This window comes from Bufo bufo, chromosome 2 (assembly GCF_905171765.1).
Source record: "Bufo bufo chromosome 2, aBufBuf1.1, whole genome shotgun sequence".
In the NCBI taxonomy this organism is placed as follows: domain Eukaryota; kingdom Metazoa; phylum Chordata; class Amphibia; order Anura; family Bufonidae; genus Bufo; species Bufo bufo.
In genome coordinates, this window is record NC_053390.1 from 259,551,307 (window position 1) to 259,570,878 (window position 19,572).

Genomic DNA, 19,572 nt, shown 5'->3' on the forward strand with positions numbered 1-19,572 from the left:
CTTCAGCAAGTGGCAGTTATCATGTAGAGTAAGTTAATACAAGCCACTTACTAATGTATTGTTATTATCCAGATTGCTTCCTTTGCTGGCCTGATTCATTTTTCTATCACATTTTATACTGCTCGTTTCCACGGTTACAGACCACCCTGCAATCCAGCATGGGTGGCCGTGCTTGCACAATATAGGAAAAAGCACTAGCCTATGTGTGCTCCCATGGTCCCGGCCACCAGAGAGGCTGACACTGTTTCCTATAGTGTGCAAGCACGACCACTGCTGATGGATTGCAGGGTGGTCTGTAACCATGGAAACGAGCAGTGTATAATGTGATGGAAAAATGAATCCAGCCAGCAAAGTAAGCAATATGGAAAATCACAATACATTTGTAAGTACCTTGTATTAACTTTCTCTACATGATAAATGCCACTTACTGAAGTGAGACAACCCCTTTAAGCATTACACTTCAAATCATTGAGTTGTCTGTGTAATACGTAAGAACCAGAGATGCTGTTTGTAACACTTTCTCCACTCTGGCCGAGAGATGCTGATACTGAACAGTAGATTCGCCCTGATTACCCAGAATTCCTTAATAGGTAGACATCCCCTTTAAGCCAACCTTTTATTTTATGTTTTCTACACTGTATACACAGGCCGTAAGGGGTATTGAAAAAAGATCCTAAGACCCTGACTGACACAAGTCTTAGGAAACTCTTGAGTGTCCTATGAGTACAGTATACTTATTTATATGGCAGAATCTATGAATATGATTTAAAAAGCTGTGATCCAATAATTACAGACAATGGAAGCTCTTAAGACTACATGCACAATGCTGGAGGAGCAGGTAATGGATTTAGAGGCACTGAATGATGAGCTGCTAGAAAAGGAGCGTCAGTGGGAAAGCTGGAGGAGTTCACTCGAAGACGAGAAGTCGCAGTTTGAGTGTAGACTCCGAGAAGTCCAGAGACTTCTGGATACTGAAAAGCAGGGAAGGTAAAGATTCTGATATTTATCTTCTATGTGTTTTAGATTTGCTTTGCATAGATGCACTTTTTTTTTTTGTATTCCTTGACATTCGGCTAAACCTATACTTGCATCTTAACATGGTCATTGAAAATGTGCTGATCCTTGTTTGCACCATTCCTGAGAAGCAGCACCCGTCTGTCATATGCTATTCTAGTTAAAAGCTCCTTTGGTACATATTATCATAAGGTATGTATATTGTAGTTAGCCTTTAGCCAAAGAGGCTGGATCATATTTTTCCAAACGGTACTTTATACACATTGTCGCATGTTCTGGTCTTTTGTGTAGGGGTGTACACAGGTTCATGTATGCTTGGCGTAGTCACTGCTTTCACCCGTCTAAATAAGTGGATTTTTTTTTTATATCTGTATATGTGTAGACTATACAGATATCTGTATGTCTATACATCTGTATATGGCTAGACTAGTGATCCTTGCCGGTGGCCGCCTTTGATGATCTTGGGGCATGTCAGAAATATGAGACTGTTACAGTCATAACTGGAGGGAGTGAACATGATCTGTATTCACACTGTAAAGCAAGGAAGATAATGAATACTGTGAGGTTATTACTGGATCGTAACGTTCAGTGTCTCCTGCTCTGTACCGCAGTTGGCGCCAAGCGGAGAGACAGCATCTTACAGGCTCTGGGCTGAATAGGTACTATTCTTTTTTTCCTTTTTCTCCAACAAAATCGGCACCAGATTTGCATTATCATATCATACCAGCACTGCCTTGCCTGGAGCAAGCCTTTCCATGCATACCATACAGCTGTTATACTTTACCCTACCATTTTTGCATTACCATCATTATCTACTAAATGTACAAAAGGATATTTTAAAAATGGAATCAGTTGTTACAGGTAGGTGATTCTAATTAAAATCTGATCCGATCCAAGCAAATCCAATCTCTACCATTTTTCCCATTTGTCCAAACCAGATAAAACTATTCACAGTACGTTTGTCTCCTAGCGGCCTTTAGACAGAGTGAGTAGTATTAGAATTTTCATATAATTGTTCAAGTTTGAGAAATTGTCACGTAAAAGTATGCAGCTATCGAACGGCGAGCAATAAATCATAAATTTTTCATGGATTGGACAAATCTGCCCGACTGAAAGATTATCGTTAGTTGCCACCACATCCATCGTCTTATCAGAAATCTTAGGCTACTTTCACACTCGCATTTTGGCTTTCTGTTTGTGAGATCCGTCCTGGTCTCTCACAAGCGGGCCATTCTGAGAGACCATGTCCGCTTGACGAAACTGAGCCAAATGGATCCGTCCTAGAACACAACGTAAGTCAATGGGGACGGATCTGTTTTCTCTGACACAATCTGGCACAATAGAAAACGGATACGTCTCCCATTGACTTGTTACAGATAATACAAACGGATCCATTCATGACGGATGCATGCGGTTGTATTATTGTAACGGATCCGTTTTTGAAGATCCATGACGGATCCGCCCAAAATGCGAGTGTGAAAGTAGCCTTAGTCGTTAGCAGTGTAAATGCTCTAGGAGCAACCGAGCAATGATAACAATAATGAGGAAACAGAGAAAAATATTTTGCGATTATTGTTTTGTGTAATCGAACGTCTTTTGAATACAAAAGACTTGCTAAATAGCACTCATTAATAAAGAAATATCTGCCTGTCCAATAGGATTGTTATGTACTGTATATATTTTGGATTTATTTTTTACACCCTTTTGGTATTCATTGGCCCCATAAAAATGTACGTGAATGTTACATTGCCGGTTTGTTTTTCATGAAAAGCATAGACTTATAGAGGATCTCTCTCTTCTCCTGATATTAAAAGGGTTGTCTGGGTCATAAGGTGAAAACAACAAAGACCCTGAATGCACCGAACATAAAAAAGATCACTCACGTGTTTAATGGCCCTCAGTGCAAATACTGAACTTCTAAAATTCAAAGTAAAAAAATATATTTAAAAATACAGTATTATCCTGTGTGGTGAATTTCAAAACAGAAGAAAAAAAAAATCAAAATGTCTGAAACACGTTTTTTTGTCACCTTGTACAAAAAGTCATATGTTCCCCAAAATTGTTTCAATCAAAATAAAATTTACCTCCCAAAAAGCAAGGTATTAAACATCTCAGCTGTAAAAGAAAGTACAAAAAAGTTATGACAACGCACAGCAATTTTTTCTCAATGTTTTTCTAAGCAAATCTATAGAAATTTGGTATAGTTGTTATTGTACTGACTTGCACACAGTGAAAGCCGTAAAAACAAATCCCAATAAACAATTGTGGAATTGCTGGTTTTATTTTTAATGAATTTAAATTTTTCAATACATGATATGGTAAATGGTGCCATTAAAATATAGCTTGTTTTGCAAACATACAAAACCCTCATCCGGTTATGTGAGCGGAAAAATATAGAAATATATTGCTTTTGGAAGACAAGGCACATTGGTCACTGCGTTATGTATTGCTAATCTTAAATCCTGGAAAACTTCCAGGCACCTGCCATCTGGACGAAGACATCTTCTTGTCACGGTAGGTGAGGGAAGGGAAACAAACCAAATACAACAAAATCAACAACACACCAGGCTGGGCCCCAAAGCTAGGGAACAGGGAAAGGTCACCACCTGACAAACCCTGAGCCTTTCCCTGACTGCTGACAACATGAGCAAATCCTTAGGGTGGAAGTGCTCATGCGCTGGAACCTAAGCCTAGCTGAAACTGAAGAAAACCCTCAGCTAGGGAGCTGGAGATAAGACAACCGGTTCCTAGCGCAAGGTGCAGGAACCAGCGTCTACCTGAGGCCTAGCCAGAACAAACAACAAAAGGGAAGGAGTAGGACTTAGCATAAGACGGACGGGGACAGATCACCAAACACCAGCTGAGAACTCCAGAAGCAAATATAAACCGCAAGAACTATAGTGAGAGGCGGGTATAAATAGCACCACTAAATAGCTAATGAGCAGAACCTGTGAGGAGGTGGGATCCTGCCCGAAACCACAACAAAGAGAAACAGAACAATCTGTCAGATAGACTCACGTGTAGCAAGTCTGTCAGATCTTCCTAGACCTGTCACAGGGCAGGGCGTGACACTTCTTTTAAGAAGCCATTGTGCTTCCTCCTGAGTTAGAAGCATGAGTGTCATAGTGCATATTGCGTATTACCAATTAATAGGGATGAGCGAACTTGTGTTTTCAAGTTCGGCGTACAAGGTTCGGGTTATCTAAGAATTCCATTATTGATTCCGCTACCACGGACCATAACTTATGATCCGTGGTAGCCGAATCCATAACAGAATTCTTAGAAAAGGCTACTTTCACACTAGCCTTTTTTGCGGATCCGTCATGGATCTGCAAAAATGCTTCTGTTACAATAATACCACTGCATGCATCCGTCATGAACGGATCCGGTTGTATTATGTCTTCTATAGCCATGACGGATCCGTCATGAACACCATTGAAAGTCAATAGAGGACGGATCCGTTTTCTATTGTGCCAGATTCTGTCAGAGAAAATGGATCTGTCCCCATTGACTTACATTGTGTGCCAGGACGGATCCGTTTGGTTCCGCTTCGTCAGGCGGACAGCAAAATGCTGCAAGCAGCGTTTTGGTGTCTGCCTCCAGAGGGAATGGAGACTGAACGGAGGCAAACTGATGCATTCTGAGCGGATCCTTTTCCGTTCAGAATGCATTAGGGAAAAACTGATCCATTTTGGACCGCTTGTGAGAGCCCTGAATGGATCTCAGAAATGGAGTGCCAAAACGCCAGTGTGAAAGTAGCCTAACCTGAACCTTGTACTCCGAACTTGAAAACACAAGTTCCCGCAACACTACCAATTAACTCATTGTATCTTTCCCACTTTGTAAATATTTTAATGAAAACCACATTTTTCCATCCCTCAATCTTAACGTATCATTACCCCTTTTTGTGTTTAACAAATGTAACCTTTTCTTAACCCATGTTTTCCAATAATTTCCTATTTATTTACACAGTTTTTCATTTGGGTAACTATTACATCAATCCTTTATTGTCTTTTGCTGCTGGGTTCTTGTTACATAATAATAATAATGTAGTTATAATTTAATACTCTTCGGGGTTAAAGGGAATGTGTCTTCAGAAAATCAGAAAACTTTTATGTTAAAGGATTATTTCCCAGGTAGGTAGCCTTTCATGATCAAAATAGGAATACCTGAGTAAGTATTGGCCAGAGGTAGGTAGAGTCAAGCAGGCTGCGCTCCTTTTTCTTTAACTTGCATAGCAGTGAATGGGAGCTGTGCAAACAGCGAGCTTAGCATAGCGAGCAACTGCCAAGCTCGTAGCTCCTATTCACTGCCGGAGTGCAGCTGGACAAATGTTTCTGTAACTCAGTGCTCAATGCTTACTCAGGTTATTCCCATCTTGTCCATGGAAGGCTCACATGGCAATTACCGTTAAAACTTTTATTTTTATTTAAAATTTATTAGTGATTTTCTTTATCAAATTATCTAAAACAAATTCCTGCCACTAAGCCTAAGACCCTTTTTCACACGGTCAGTATTTGTTCAGTATTTTTGCATCAGTATTTGGGAGCCAAAACCAGGAGTGGGTCCAAAACATAGAAGAGGCACAAATATTTCTATTATACGTTTTCTCTGTAGGTTCCACTTCTGGTTTTGGCTTACAAATACTGATGCAAAATACTGACCAAATACTGACCGTGTGAAAGAGGCCTAATAATGAGATGACAATTTCTGTTCTCTGGAGAACACTTTTCAGCAGTCATCAATGCCTCAGACAGGACAGCGTGAAACTGGTGACATCCCTTTTAAATACTATAAATGTTTAAATCAAGTTCAGGAAGGAAGTGTTTGATAATAATCTAAAACAAGTACAAGGGGGCACAGCCTGAAATTAGTTGTGGGGCGGGGGGCAGAAGCAATCAAAAAAATTATTATATTACTAAAAGAGTAAACTAACATCAGATGTGGTTGGGAAATCGGCACAAAGGGAAGTTAAGCATACCTTGGATAAACCGCTATTTAACCGAAGTTAAAAATAAAAAGTAAATAATATAAGGGCAGACTAGATGGACCATGTGGTCTCTTCTGTCGCTGGTCTTCTAAGCAGGTCACCTGCATCCAGCTGATCCCGAATGTTGCAGAAAATCCTCATAATTAGCAGTTATCTTTCAAACATTTCCCTTAGGCCTCTTGCACACGGCCGTGTGGCTTTTTCAGTATTTTCCGGTCCGCAAAAAACGCATCCGGAAACAATACGGATGACATCTGTGTGCATTTTGTTTTTTGCGTAACGGAACAGCTGGCCCCTGATAGAACAGTACTATCCTTGTCCGTTATGCGGACAATAATAGGACATGTTCTATCTTTGAACAGAAAAACAGAAGGCATACGGATTAGCCTTCCGTTTTTTTTTTTGCGGATCCATTGAAATGAATGGTTCAGTATACGGTCCGTATACGGAACGCAAAAAACAGACCGTAAACGAAAAGAGGCCTTATGCCATATTCCCATGGTGTATTTTTCCATCTGAAAAATCAGCCGCAGATTTGCAGCTGGACATGACACAGATCCACTCACAAATTTAGTCTGATTTAATTTGACTAATCCACATTTGACTACCCGTTATTTTCGGATATCTGAAATGAAAAGTCAGCACCATATCACCTACCATGTTCCCAATGTTAGGTGGATTTTGGGCAGATTCAAAATCCACATTTAAATCCGTGTGAAATATCAGCCTCGTGAACATGCCCTTACATGAGAAATTAAGCTTTAGACTGTTCCCATGAAAATGAATGGCTTCTGAACAGCGCATTAGCTTCAGCAATCCTAAAGGGTTTCGCAGATTTTTCTTTGTTCTTATTTCCACACCAGCCTGTGGTACCTGTGGAAAAACCCTTACTCACCTGCTCCCTACCTGGAGTTTTGCACAGGTATGGAAATAAAAAATTATATTAACTAAAAAAAAAAGCAGATGAAATCCTTTGTTGGTTTTCTACTCTATCCCAGACAAAGGGCCCAATTCTGATAACCTGGGAGATTCTCTATAAACTTTGTTTAAAGTTGTCTTGGTCGGATACAACAACTGGGCAGATCTTCATATCGAGTATGGGAAAACACTACAAGTAGTGCATGTAATTATGCAAGTGGATTTTGAGATCAGTCAGTTCTCTGCTGTGCCATAATAAAGTGATATCACCCTGGCCTAAACGGTTGGTGAGACATGTCCTAGTCTGTGGGGAAATTGGACATTTGTTTGACAGATCAGGCTGTGTGGGCAAATGTCCTGATAGCTGATCTATGGCTCTATGTCCAAACTTAAAGAATACCAGTTTTCAATTGAAAGTGAAGCACTGAATTCAGTTATAACTCCGATTGTGTCATCAGATTTAGTTTTGATTTTCAGAACGTGTAGCGGCATACAGTGAGATTTAGGGTTATTTATTTGGAGCACTGCTTACTTGTATTTCCAGAGCTCGAGCTGATCAACGGAGTACAGAATCTCGACAAATGGTGGAACAGGCAGTAAAAGAACATAAGGCAGACATTTTGGCTCTTCAACAAGCGCTCAAGGATCAAAAACTCAAAACAGAAAGTCTCTCTGATAAGGTTAGTGTAATATTTTAAGGTGGTTTGACATCAATTCATGATTGTGACAATTAGCTTAGCATTTTAGTTTAAGGTCATAGCCCTGTTTTCATCATCACTCTGCCACTGACAAAACTGGGGAAACATCTTTAGACTATTTTAATAGACTGAAATAACCATATATACAGCTTTAGCAGAATTTTAAGGAAAACATCCAAATGATGTTATGAGGCTGTACTAAAGGGTATTCCAGTTATACAAAGTTATCCCCTATCCACAGCATAGGATACAACTATAGGATTGGTGGGGGTCTGACTGCAGGGGACCCCCACAATCATGAGAATAGGGGCCCCTTACCCTGAAATGAATGGAACAACAGGTTAAGCTTGTGCTGTGACTAGGGATGAGCGAATCGACATCGGATGAAACAGCGCTCCGTACAGTATTAGAATGTATTGGCTCCTATGAGCCGAAGTTACAGCAGTACTTTGGAACCGAACCCTAGTTCGGTAAAAGGTTTTATACAGTAGAAATTCATCTCTGAAGTTATTACCGAAAGTCTCGCGAGACATCGCAAAGTAATAACTTCAGCTCATAGGAGCCAATACATTTTAATACTGTATGGAGCGCTCGCTCCGTACAGTATTCTAACGAAGTATTTTGCGAATCGACTTCGAATGTTTCATCTGAAGTCGATTTGCTCATCTCTAGCTGTGACACTCCATGGGTATGTCGGAGATAGCCAAGTACGGCAGCTTCTCCATCCATTTTGGGATACGGGCCTCTGTGATCAGTGGAGGTCCCAGCATTCAGATCGTCATTGATCTTTTAGTTATCCCATGTCTTGTGGATAGGGGTCAGACACCTGGCACCCCTGTCGATCAGCTGTTTGACAAGGGGGTCTTTACTCTACGTGTTGTCTCCTGTAGAGTGGCGGCGTAGTATAATTTATATTGATGACCTGCACTTCCGAGACGACGTGTAGTGTAATAAACAGGAAGCGGCGTTTGAATAGAGCGCCGCCACCTTTTCAAACAGCTGATTGATGAAGTTAGACCACCGCTGATCAGATATTGATGACCTATCCTGAGGATAGGTCATCAATATAAATTGCTGCACAACCCCTTTAAGTCCCAGTCCCAAAATAAAAAAAATGTATTTGACAGAGGTCCAAAATCAAACAGCTCTTCTTTTGGGCTTGAATTCTTTATAGCTAGGATCTCCACGTCAGCAATAGATTCATATGTGGGGGACCAGAATGCCAATCCTATACAGTTTATTTTTATTTTTAAATCATGTAATTTTTATTAACGAGTTTATAAAATACAAAAGGGAACAAAAAATTAACATAAAAGAAAGGGGTATCTATATACATGCATATCTGATGGTCAGACATTAAGCAATGCTTTAAGCACATTTAATATCCAAGTTACAACAGTGAATATTAAAGAAGAAAAAATATACTCTTTCAGATGTGTCTCAACATACAGTAAACTGCCCCCACCCCCACCCCACCCAGAGATGAGACGGGCACCATATATCAAGCATATTTGTCCCGTGTCTGAGCACAACAGGGACCAGTACCTACTCCCTAGATATGACCTTATCTCCTGCCTTTCCCGCAATGAAATTGTCACAACTCCTTCATCCCTGGTCACCCCCCATGATTGAGACTTCATTTCCCAATCAGTTGCGCATATAACCTCATCATCCACATTTATCTTCAAAGGTACTCCTCCCAATGCCTCCAAGGCGGACATATGCCAACTATGCCCTACCATTCCTGTAGGATTCCCACTTATCCCAGATCTTATTAAACTCAGCCAGACATTGCCTCTTAGTATATACTCCTTTTTCCAGGCGGAGGTTTTCATCCATTCTATTCAAGAATTCCACCTTAGAGGGTGGTTGTGGTCTAAGCCAGTATTTAGCTATTCATTTCCTGGCCTGGAAGAGCAGACTCTGCACCCCCAGGCGCGAATTCCTGTTTGTAATGTCCAATATTCCCATCACACACGTCCTTGGGCCTGGCAGAACCATAATATGATAAGCGTCTTTAATACATGTTAACACGTCTGTCCAAAAACTCAGAAGTTCTGAACATTCCCAGGACATGTGCATCAGGGATGCCGGACTCTTCCCACATCTAGGGCAGGAAGTGTCTCTCCTAACCCCGATCTTGAACAAAAAGGATTGAGTCCGGTATACACGATAAACAAGAAATAGTTGGGATAAACGTTGGCCTTCACATACTGATAGCTGAGACGTTAGTGCCAAAACGTCTTTTCATGTATTGTCTGATATATTCCCAACCTCTTCCTCCCATTTTTGTTTGACCACCAAGGAGTCCTGTTTCACGGATTTTGTAAATAAATTCCTGTATATTGACGATATCAGTCCACTTGAGGAGGCACATGTGATGATTTGTTGCAGCAATGGGACTGAAGTACACTTAAGCGACATATATTTTGCCTGTACCTGGATGCATGCCTTAGCTGCAAAAATTGAAAGAAAGCTGTGTGAGGAAGAGCCAACTCGTTCCTAAATTTTTCAAAGGATTTAAGTACACCATAAATATATAGCTGATACAAGAACATCCCGCCCTTCCGCTCACATAGGGAAAACCCCTCTAGGCGAAACAGTTCTGGTAACTGGGGATTTCTCCATATAGGAGTGACCTGGGTAAAGCCCCGCACAGACAGCAGGTCCCTACACTTATGCCCTACATATCAAATTGAGTGTAGGGTGTCTCGCCAATGTACCAGAGAGACCACTATTTTCTAAAAGGGATATGGGAGATTCACTTTCTATATTATGAGCTATCAGCCGCGCAGATGTACTGTCCCCCTGGGGCCCTCCCCCAACCCCTCAAATGCTAGGAGGAAATAAAATATATCCATGGATTAGGAATAGAAAGACCCCCAGAATCCTTCCCTCTTTGTAAAGTATCAACCTAATCCTGGCCCCTTTTTTGCGCCAAATCAGGCTTCTAAATAACTTTTGTATTCTAAAAAAAAATCTGTTGTGGGATCCAAACGGGGGGAGTTATGTAAGACATACCTAAGTTTCGGCATAATTATCATTTTAAGGTAATACTTCTGCCAGTTTCAGACGTTGGGAGTTTACACCACTCACTGATCTTTTCAAATATGCTGTCTAGAAGTGGTTCCACATTATTTTTCACGTAATGCCGATATTTGACGAAACCACAATCCCCAGATACTTGAAGCTGTGAGCGACCTGCAGACAGGTGGTCTCAGGGGAGAGACTATCAGGGACCAGGTCCAGCGGAAACACGATGGACTTGTCCCAGTTTATACGAAGACCGGACCTATCCCCAAATTCCTGTACAGGGGACATTAGTGGACCCAGGGACTTTTCCACATCCCCCACCCTATACATTTTTTTTTTAAATGGCCACATAAGAAGGGGGTCACTTTTTGGCCCAGTGTTCAGAAGCAAGATGTTAAACAATCTGGGCATATTGGCAGTCGTGTAAATGTTATCTACAATTTCACAATGCATTGTTCTTCCAAACAGTTCAATGTATTCTATTACACAATTCCACTCCAATATTAGTAATATAGTAATAATATCAGGTGTACACATCATTTCAATATAAAGGCATTTCTCAAGCCTGAGAGAATAAAAGCCTAATAATAACTATCTCATCAATCACACAGCTTAATGATCTGGAGAAGAAGCATGCAATGCTTGAGATGAATGCACGCAGCTTGCAGCAGAAACTTGAGACTGAGCGTGAACTCAAGCAGCGACTCCTAGAAGAGGTAGGAGGCCTCTATTTGTTGCTTTCAAACCTTTTTCTAACATTTTGGTAATAAATTGAAACTGTCAGCAGTTTCATACCCTAACCATGGACCGCCTAAAACAGAGACAGGCAATCTCATTACAGAGAACAATATTTTCAGCATTTCAGTTTTCAAAGGAGCCAAGCATGAGGAGGTGTCTGCCGGATGGCTCCCCTCCAGTTTCTTTACACTTGGGTACAGTAAAGCTTTACTTCGTAATGAGGGAGCCAGTTGATGTTTTCTTGCTGCCTGTGGTTAGGGAATGAAACTGCTGACGGGTTCACTTAAAGAGAATATTTACACTGTGCAGAATGCATACACAGCGTACGCTTCCCAGGGCTTGCATTGATAGTCCATCCGGCTGTATGTACTTTACATCTTCTCAACTCTGCTCAGATCTGTACCACACTAGTGGTTTGTGTATGTATTATGCTGTAATATAATTATATGGCACTTGTGAGGAAGTAATTATGTTTTCAGACTACTAAAATGTTCTGTTTTATGTGAGCAGCAAGCTAAACTTCAGCAGCAAATGGACCTTCAAAAGAATCACATCTTTCGCCTGACTCAAGGACTTCAGGAAGCATTAGATCGAGCAGATTTGCTGAAAACCGAGAGAAGTGACTTAGAATATCAGCTGGAGAACATGCAGGTAAGTGTCTTCTGGCCCAGCTTGAAGGTATCTGATTGGTCAGTACAGGAAGGAGACATGTGGTATTTAATCTCTTAGGCTCTCTACTCTCATGAAAAAGTTAAAATGGAGGGGACCATTTCCCAACAAACTAAACTCATTGACTTCTTGCAAGCAAAAATGGATCAGCCATCTAAGAAGAAAAAGGTGAGAAATAAAATATTCTCATATATGAAGCATTTTAAATTTTTATTTTTTGCAGAGTTTTAACAAAAATAGTTGCCTGTTTTGGGCTGTGTTGCAGGGTCTGTTTGGCAGGCGCAGGGATGACCCAAATCAGGCATCACAAATTCCTTTGCAGTACAATGAGTTAAAGGTAGCACTGGAGAAAGAGAAGGCGCGGTCAGCGGAACTTGAGGAAGTGCTTCAAAAAACAAGGATAGAACTGCGGTCTGCCAGGGAAGAAGGTAAGACTGGTCATTCCTCATGGATTAGAAAGATTTGTGGCTTCCACAGTGTTTAGTGAAAGTCAACACAGCAGATGAAGTGGAAGGTTTTTTTTCTTTTTGAAAATAGAAAATTAATTTAAAGTGTAACTGTCAATTAAAAAAAAAAATCTAGTGTGTCACTGTGGCTTGTCAGAAGTTTTAGTTTTGAAACGACAGTTACTCTTTAAAGGGGTTTTCCAAGATTTTTTTAAAATTGCCACAAACCTTACCTTTTAAACGCCTGGTCCTGCAGCAATGGCAGAAAACATCATAGTTTTTATGACCACTGCAGCCAGTCTCTGACCTTAGCGGTCACGTATGCATGAATGGCACATGATTGCTGAGTCCACTGAAGACTTAGATTCTTTTCTCTATTTTGTACAGCCCCCTAGCTCTTTCCATTTTTAAAGAGGACCTTTCATGGGTCCAGACATTATAAACTAAGTATCAGGATACGTAGGGCATAGTGCAGGGATCTAACGTCACTTATTAGTTTTCCTGGGCACTGCCTAGAAGACCCCTTTAATTACTGTAATAACTATAGAGGTTTACCTGTTGGTCACGGTGTCTACATATGTATGACAAGTATATATTCTGTGAACTGATGTATTTTTCATATTTGTGGATGGGATTTTCAGTACGCCATTTTTTGCTTATAATGCAGCTGCACATCTGAAAGTGGTTGATCATCCTCTTCCATCTACACCTGGTACAGCAAGGCAGCAGATTATAATGTCAGCATTGGTCAGGTCTCCAGAGCATCAACCAAATGCTGTCAGCTTGCTGGCTCCTCAGTCCAGTCGTAGAAAAGAATCCTCTGCTCCAGAAGGTGAGAATGTGTGTAGTAAATGTGCCCGTCACTTGCTCATGATGACCGCTCATTCTCCTATTTCTCAGCTGGAACTATCTTTGCTTTGGACTGAATGAAATGTAGTATACTGTACTAATAATATATTATTTTGGTTTCTGCAGAGTTTAGTCGTCGCCTTAAAGAACGAATGCATCATAATATTCCTCACCGATTCAACGTTGGTCTTACTATGCGAGCGGCTAAGTGTTCTGTATGCCTGGACACAGTGCACTTTGGGCGCCAAGGAGCTAAGTGTTTAGGTAAGAACATTTTTTCGGATTTCATCTGACCATAACACATGCAACATTGTTAAGGGCTTGTAGACACACTTGTCACTTTACGATCAGAATTGTTAACATGCATTTCTATTTGTTTTTCTATAAGAGTGTCAGGTCATGTGTCACCCAAAGTGTTCCTCCTGCCTCCCAGCTACATGTGGCCTCCCTGCAGAATATGCTACACACTTCACCGAAGCCTTCTGTAGAGAGAAGATGAATTCCCCAGGGATGCAAATGAAGGAGACAACTGGCTCTGTTCGCCTGGAAGGCTGGATGAAGATCCCAAGGTATGTCACTTCATATACTGATTGTAATATATTTGGAAAAACAAAAACAGTTTTTGTCAATCTACAGTCGTGGCCAAAAGTTTTGAGAATTACATAAATATTGGAAATTGGAAAAGTTGCTGCTTAAGTTTTTATAATAGCAATTTGCATATACTCCAGAATGTTATGAAGAGTGATCAGATAAATTGCATAGTCCTTCTTTGCCATGAAAATTAACTTAATCCCAAAAAAAACTTTCCACTGCATTTCATTGCTGTCATTAAAGGAGCTGCTGAGATCATTTCAGTAATCGTCTTGTTAACTCAGGTGAGAATGTTGACAAGCACAAGGCTGGAGATCATTATGTCAGGCTGATTGGGTTAAAATGGCAGACTTGACATGTTAAAAGGAGGGTGATGCTTGAAATCATTGTTCTTCCATTGTTAACCATGGTGACCTTCAAAGAAACGTGTGCAGCCATCATTGCGTTGCATAAAAATGGCTTCACAGGCAAGGATATTGTGGCTACTAAGATTGCACCTCAATCAACAATTTATAGGATCATCAAGAACTTCAAGGAAAGAGGTTCAATTCTTGTTAAGAAGGCTTCAGGGCGTCCAAGAAAGTCCAGCAAGCGCCAGGATCGTCTCCTAAAGAGGATTCAGCTGCGGGATCGGAGTGCCACCAATGCAGAGCTTGCTCAGGAATGGCAGCAGGCAGGTGTGAGCGCATCTGCACCGCACAGTGAGGCGAAGACTTTTGGAAGATGGCCTGGTGTCAAGAAGGGCAGCAAAGAAGCCACTTCTCTCCAAAAAAAACATCAGGGACAGATTGATCTTCTGCAGAAAGTATGGTGAATGGACTACTGAGGACTGGGGCAAAGTCATATTCTCCGATGAAGCCTCTTTCCGATTGTTTGGGGCATCTGGAAAAAGGCTTGTCCAGAGAAGAAAAGGTGAGCGCTACCATCAGTCCTGTGTTATGCCAACAGTAAAGCATCCTGAGACCATTCATGTGTGGGGTTGCTTCTCATCCAAGGGAGTGGGCTCACTCACAATTTTGCCCAAAAACACAGCCATGAATAAAGAATGGTACCAAAACACCCTCCAACAGCAACTTTTTCCAACAACAGTTTGGTGAAGAACAATGCATTTTCCAGCACGATGGAGCACCGTGCCGTAAGGCAAAAGTGATAACTAAGTGGCTCGGGGACCAAAACGTTGACATTTTGGGTCCATGGCCTGGAAACTCCCCAGATCTTAATCCCATTGAGAACTTGTGGTCAATCCTCAAGAGGCGGGTGGACAAACAAAAACCCACTAATTCTGACAAACTCCAAGAAGTGATTATGAAAGAATGGGTTGCTATCAGTCAGGAATTGGCCCAGAAGTTGATTGAGAGCATGCCCAGTCGAATTTCAGAGGTCCTGAAAAAGAAGGGCCAACACTGCAAATACTGACTCTTTGCATAAATGTCATGTAATTGTTGATAAAAGCCTTTGAAACGTATGAAGTGCGTGTAATTATATTTCACTACATCAAGGAAACAACTGAAACAAAGATCTAAAAGCAGTTTAGCAGCAAACTTTGTGAAAACTAATATTTGTGTCATTCTCAAAACTTTTGGCCACGACTGTACTTCAGGAAATATATGCTATTATTCACTGGGGGATTCATCTAATGTGCTGTGGTTATTATATTGTGCTAAGCAGTTTTTGTAATTCCCATGGCACTGAATGGATAGAGCTGCAGACATTCACAACCTCCTCTCCATTCATCAGAAACTTGGCCCTCTCCAGGTTCTCCCCATAACTCCCCAACCAAACACAGCTTAGGTCTAGGACAGCTCATAGAGTTACTACGGCTTTCAGTATCGCCTCTGTGACCCAATCGTCACCTCTCTGTTATCTAGAGTTCTAGTGTGTCTGTCAGTTATAGCCTCCTTCTCCTGCTTTCTGAAACTCAACATGGAGGAAGTTAACTTCATCATCTTTCCCCCATGTCACTCAGACTCCCCCCTCACCCCAACCAGACATATCAATCACAGTTAAGGACACTACACTTTCACCAGTCTCACAAGTCCACTGCCTCAGTGTAACCATTGATCCCTCCCTGCCCTCCAAATCGCACATCCAAGCCCTTACCACTTACTGCCCCCTCTAACTCACAAACCATTTTAATATTCGTTCATTCCTCAATCCTGAGTCATCTAAAATGCAAAATGCATGCCCTCATATCTCCCACCTAAAGTACTGCAACATCCACGTCTGTAACCCCTCTGACAATCGCTTCACTGGCTGGCTAGCCCAGCAAGTTCAGTTCAAAATACTAACCATAAAACAAGGCTGTCCATCACCTCCTTTTATCTCTGACCTAATGTCCTGATTCATCCCCACAATGTCTGATAATCACAAGACGTCCTTCTCTGCTCTCCTCTTGTTTGCTCCTCACACTATCATCTCTAAGATTTTTTCCATGCATCTCCCTTACTCTGGAATTCGGTATACCAGGACATCAGACTTTCCCCCATCATCCAAACTTTCAACCTCAAAACTGTCTCCTTCCCCCTTCCTTTGTAGACTGTAAGTCCTAGCTGGCAGCGTCCTCTCCCTGCATCTATTATGTGTTTATGGTGGAATTATCCCATTAATTAATTGTTTTACACCACACATTTTTATAGTACCAGTAGCGTGGGCTCCATCAGGTTCACAGCCTCATTAGATGCCTTCACACATGGCAGGAAAATATGCCTGAAAATAGGCCACAAAAAGACTTCTCTCATGTTATCCTATAGGGTTGAAGAGTGTCAATCCCGGCCCTGTGCTCTGTGTGGATTTTCTAAATTCATATTCATGGTCTCCATTCATATCAAAAGGGAATGTAATCCACACAGAAAGCCACAACAAAATCTACACTTTTGTAAAACTCCTCACCTGCGTATTTCCTGTCAGGTTTTTCCACGTGCGAAGGCCCACCTGTTTATCGTGTCTCAGGAGGAGTTGAGGCTTAGTGCAATGTGAAAATGCTATGATTAAAGGGGTTGTCGAATATCACCGTTTCCACTCCCATACCTCTTTCTGCTATGGTGTTTGCCTACCTTCCATACACTACAATGGGACTTTCGAAGACAGCTATTTCTGTAAGCCCAGCCACCTGGGATACTGCTAAGTCCCATGGAAACTCCAAGATAGGCCAACTCCTTTAGGGTCCATTCACACGTCCGTTGTTTCTTTCCTGATCTGTTCCGTTTTTTGCTGAACAGATCTGGACCAGATCTGGACCCATTCATTTTCAATGGGTCCTGAAAAAAAATCAGACATTGAGCTGTCCGTTTTTTTTCAGGACCCATTGAAAATGAATGGGTCCAGATCTGGTCCAGATCTGTTCAGCAAAAAACGGAACAGATCAGGAAAGAAACAACGGACGTGTGAATAAGGCCTTAATGCCTCATTCACACGTCAGTGTTTAGTCAGATATTTCCATAAGTGACTGTGAGCCAATACCAGGATTGGAGCCTCCACAGACATAAGGTATAATGGAAAGATCTGCACCTGTTTAGAGCAACACCTGGTTTTGGCTCAACGTCACTGATGGAAATCACTGACCAAAACACTGACGTGTGAATAAGGCATAAGGGCTATGGTAAGCTGAAATGAATGATGCAAGGATGATTGTTTTTATTTTTTTTTATTGTATTTTTATATCTCTCATCGGCATATTAACAATATTCATGAAGATAAATGTTGGTGGAGAACTTTAAAGGGGTTGTGCCAAGTTTATAAGTTATCCCTCATCCACCAGATAGGGGATAACTAGCTGATCACTGGGGTCCCCCACCAATCACCAGTTCGAGGGTCCCGTCTGTTCTGATAGAGTGGCAGGTCATGCATGTGCACTGCCGTTCCATTGATCCTCTATTGGAGCTCCAGAAATAGCCAACTACAGTACTCTGCTATCTCCGGCACTCCCATAGAGAATGAATGGTTTCGTGCATGACCTGCTGCTCCATCAGAAAGGGGGAATAGGACCCCTGTTCTCATTAACGGTGGGGGTCCCAGTGGTTGGACCCCCAGCGATCATCTAGTTACCCCAGCAGATAACTTAGAAACTTGGCACAGCCCCTTTAAGTAGCCCTCTCATGGTTCTAATACTGATATAATATAGGTACATATTTCTGTATGAACGTCTAGTCTGTTTGGTATACTGTCACAAATCGCTTATACCTTTTGCACTGATTTTCCTATTGTCATTTATTTACTGAGATACAATGGTTTGGTTTTATTCAGATTTTCTGCTCAGTGATATATTGAATATTATGTGTATGTGCAGTTTTTTATGTTTGAGAAAGCTATTATTTTTTATCTTTCTACTGTGCATTTACATCCTGTTTAGAAACAACAAACGTGGGCAACAAGGCTGGGACAGAAAATACATTGTGCTGGAGGGATCGAAGATACAAATCTACGACAATGATGTAAAAGAAGGTATTCTTTCTTTCCCCCTTTTCTTTCTAGAAGAGCACTGTACTTTTGACCTTACATAATGTAAGTCACTAATTTTGTTATGCCAAGTGGCTGTGTCTTTGCACTTGGCGTCCAATGGATAACTTAAGGCTGTATTACACAGCCCAATGTGGCAGAGGATTGTCAGGAGGGAAGCATTCCCTCCCGACAATCATCTGCTTGCTAGTGGAGGAGACCGCTGCTATTACATGCAGCGATCTTCTCCGCAGCATGGGGAGGAGTGATCGCTAATGCCATCGATTGCCACATTCTGTCTAGTAATTAGCAAAATTATCGTTTGCAGACGGCAGATCGTGGTGTCTAATCACCTGCCACCTGCAAACGATAATTTTTCATAATTTTTCATATGAACACTCGTGTCCTACTAGTTTTGTGTCCTACTTTACATTCACTACTGATATTTTTACGTTTTTTAGCTTTCTAATTTACATGAACCCTTGGCTTGTTGTCCACAGGGGGCCAGCGACCTATGGATGAATTTGAACTTTGTCTTCCTGATGGTGATGTAACGGTTCATGGAGCTGTGGGATCCACAGAACTTGTAAATACTGCAAAGTCAGGTGAGAAACCAAAATCTAACTGCAGACAACTGTTGTTTGCTTATTTCATTAGCTCTAGGTTTCTAAGAGCTGTATTACACTCGCCAATTTTGCGGCCGATACTCGCTAACGAGGGTTCGCATGAACGTTTGTTAGCGATCATTGTGCAGTGTAATTCTGCCCCCAATTGCCTGATGAACGAGCAAATGCTTGTTCATTGGGCAATTCAGATTTTTAAGCATGCTTTAAAATCAGTGCTTTCCGGCAGCAGATGATGTTGTCTGATAGCGATCAGCAAACCACTAGACAGCATGGGAACGAGTGATGGCATAGCAATTGCTCCTCCCCATGCGGTGGAGGAGATCATTGCATGTAATAGCAGAGGTCTCCTCCGCTAGCTGGCAAGCGATTGCCAGGAGGAAACACTTGCATTGTAAATAATAATAATGTAGTGAGTTCGTGTCACAGGAGCAGCAGGAAATACTGCTCTCACATGGAGTGTGTTTTCTGTACTGAATATGCTCATGTGAAACCGGCCTAAGGGTAGTACTGTATTTCAACAAGTGTCTCTAGCCTTGAATGAATTGGATATCTTTTTGTAGAATAAA

The 19,572-nt window shown here is 41.4% G+C and overlaps 1 protein-coding gene across 8 annotated transcripts in view; it reads left to right on the forward strand.

Annotated features, from left to right (window-relative positions):
* CIT (citron rho-interacting serine/threonine kinase) overlaps positions 1-19,572 on the forward strand; it is a 155,903-nt gene that overhangs the window by 104,621 nt on the left and 31,710 nt on the right. For 4 of the 8 annotated variants that reach the window (XM_040416520.1, XM_040416521.1, XM_040416522.1 and 1 more), the window contains exons 26-37: positions 794-987; positions 1,626-1,673; positions 7,467-7,602; positions 11,265-11,369; positions 11,902-12,042; positions 12,121-12,228; positions 12,326-12,488; positions 13,174-13,338; positions 13,482-13,619; positions 13,744-13,924; positions 18,295-18,386; positions 18,881-18,985. In XM_040416520.1, coding sequence (XP_040272454.1) covers positions 794-987; positions 1,626-1,673; positions 7,467-7,602; positions 11,265-11,369; positions 11,902-12,042; positions 12,121-12,228; positions 12,326-12,488; positions 13,174-13,338; positions 13,482-13,619; positions 13,744-13,924; positions 18,295-18,386; positions 18,881-18,985 — 1,576 coding nt within the window. The remainder of the gene's footprint in view (positions 1-793; positions 988-1,625; positions 1,674-7,466; positions 7,603-11,264; positions 11,370-11,901; positions 12,043-12,120; positions 12,229-12,325; positions 12,489-13,173; positions 13,339-13,481; positions 13,620-13,743; positions 13,925-18,294; positions 18,387-18,880; positions 18,986-19,572) is intronic. The other 4 variants (XM_040416523.1, XM_040416525.1, XM_040416524.1 and 1 more) reach the window with 1 other exon arrangement.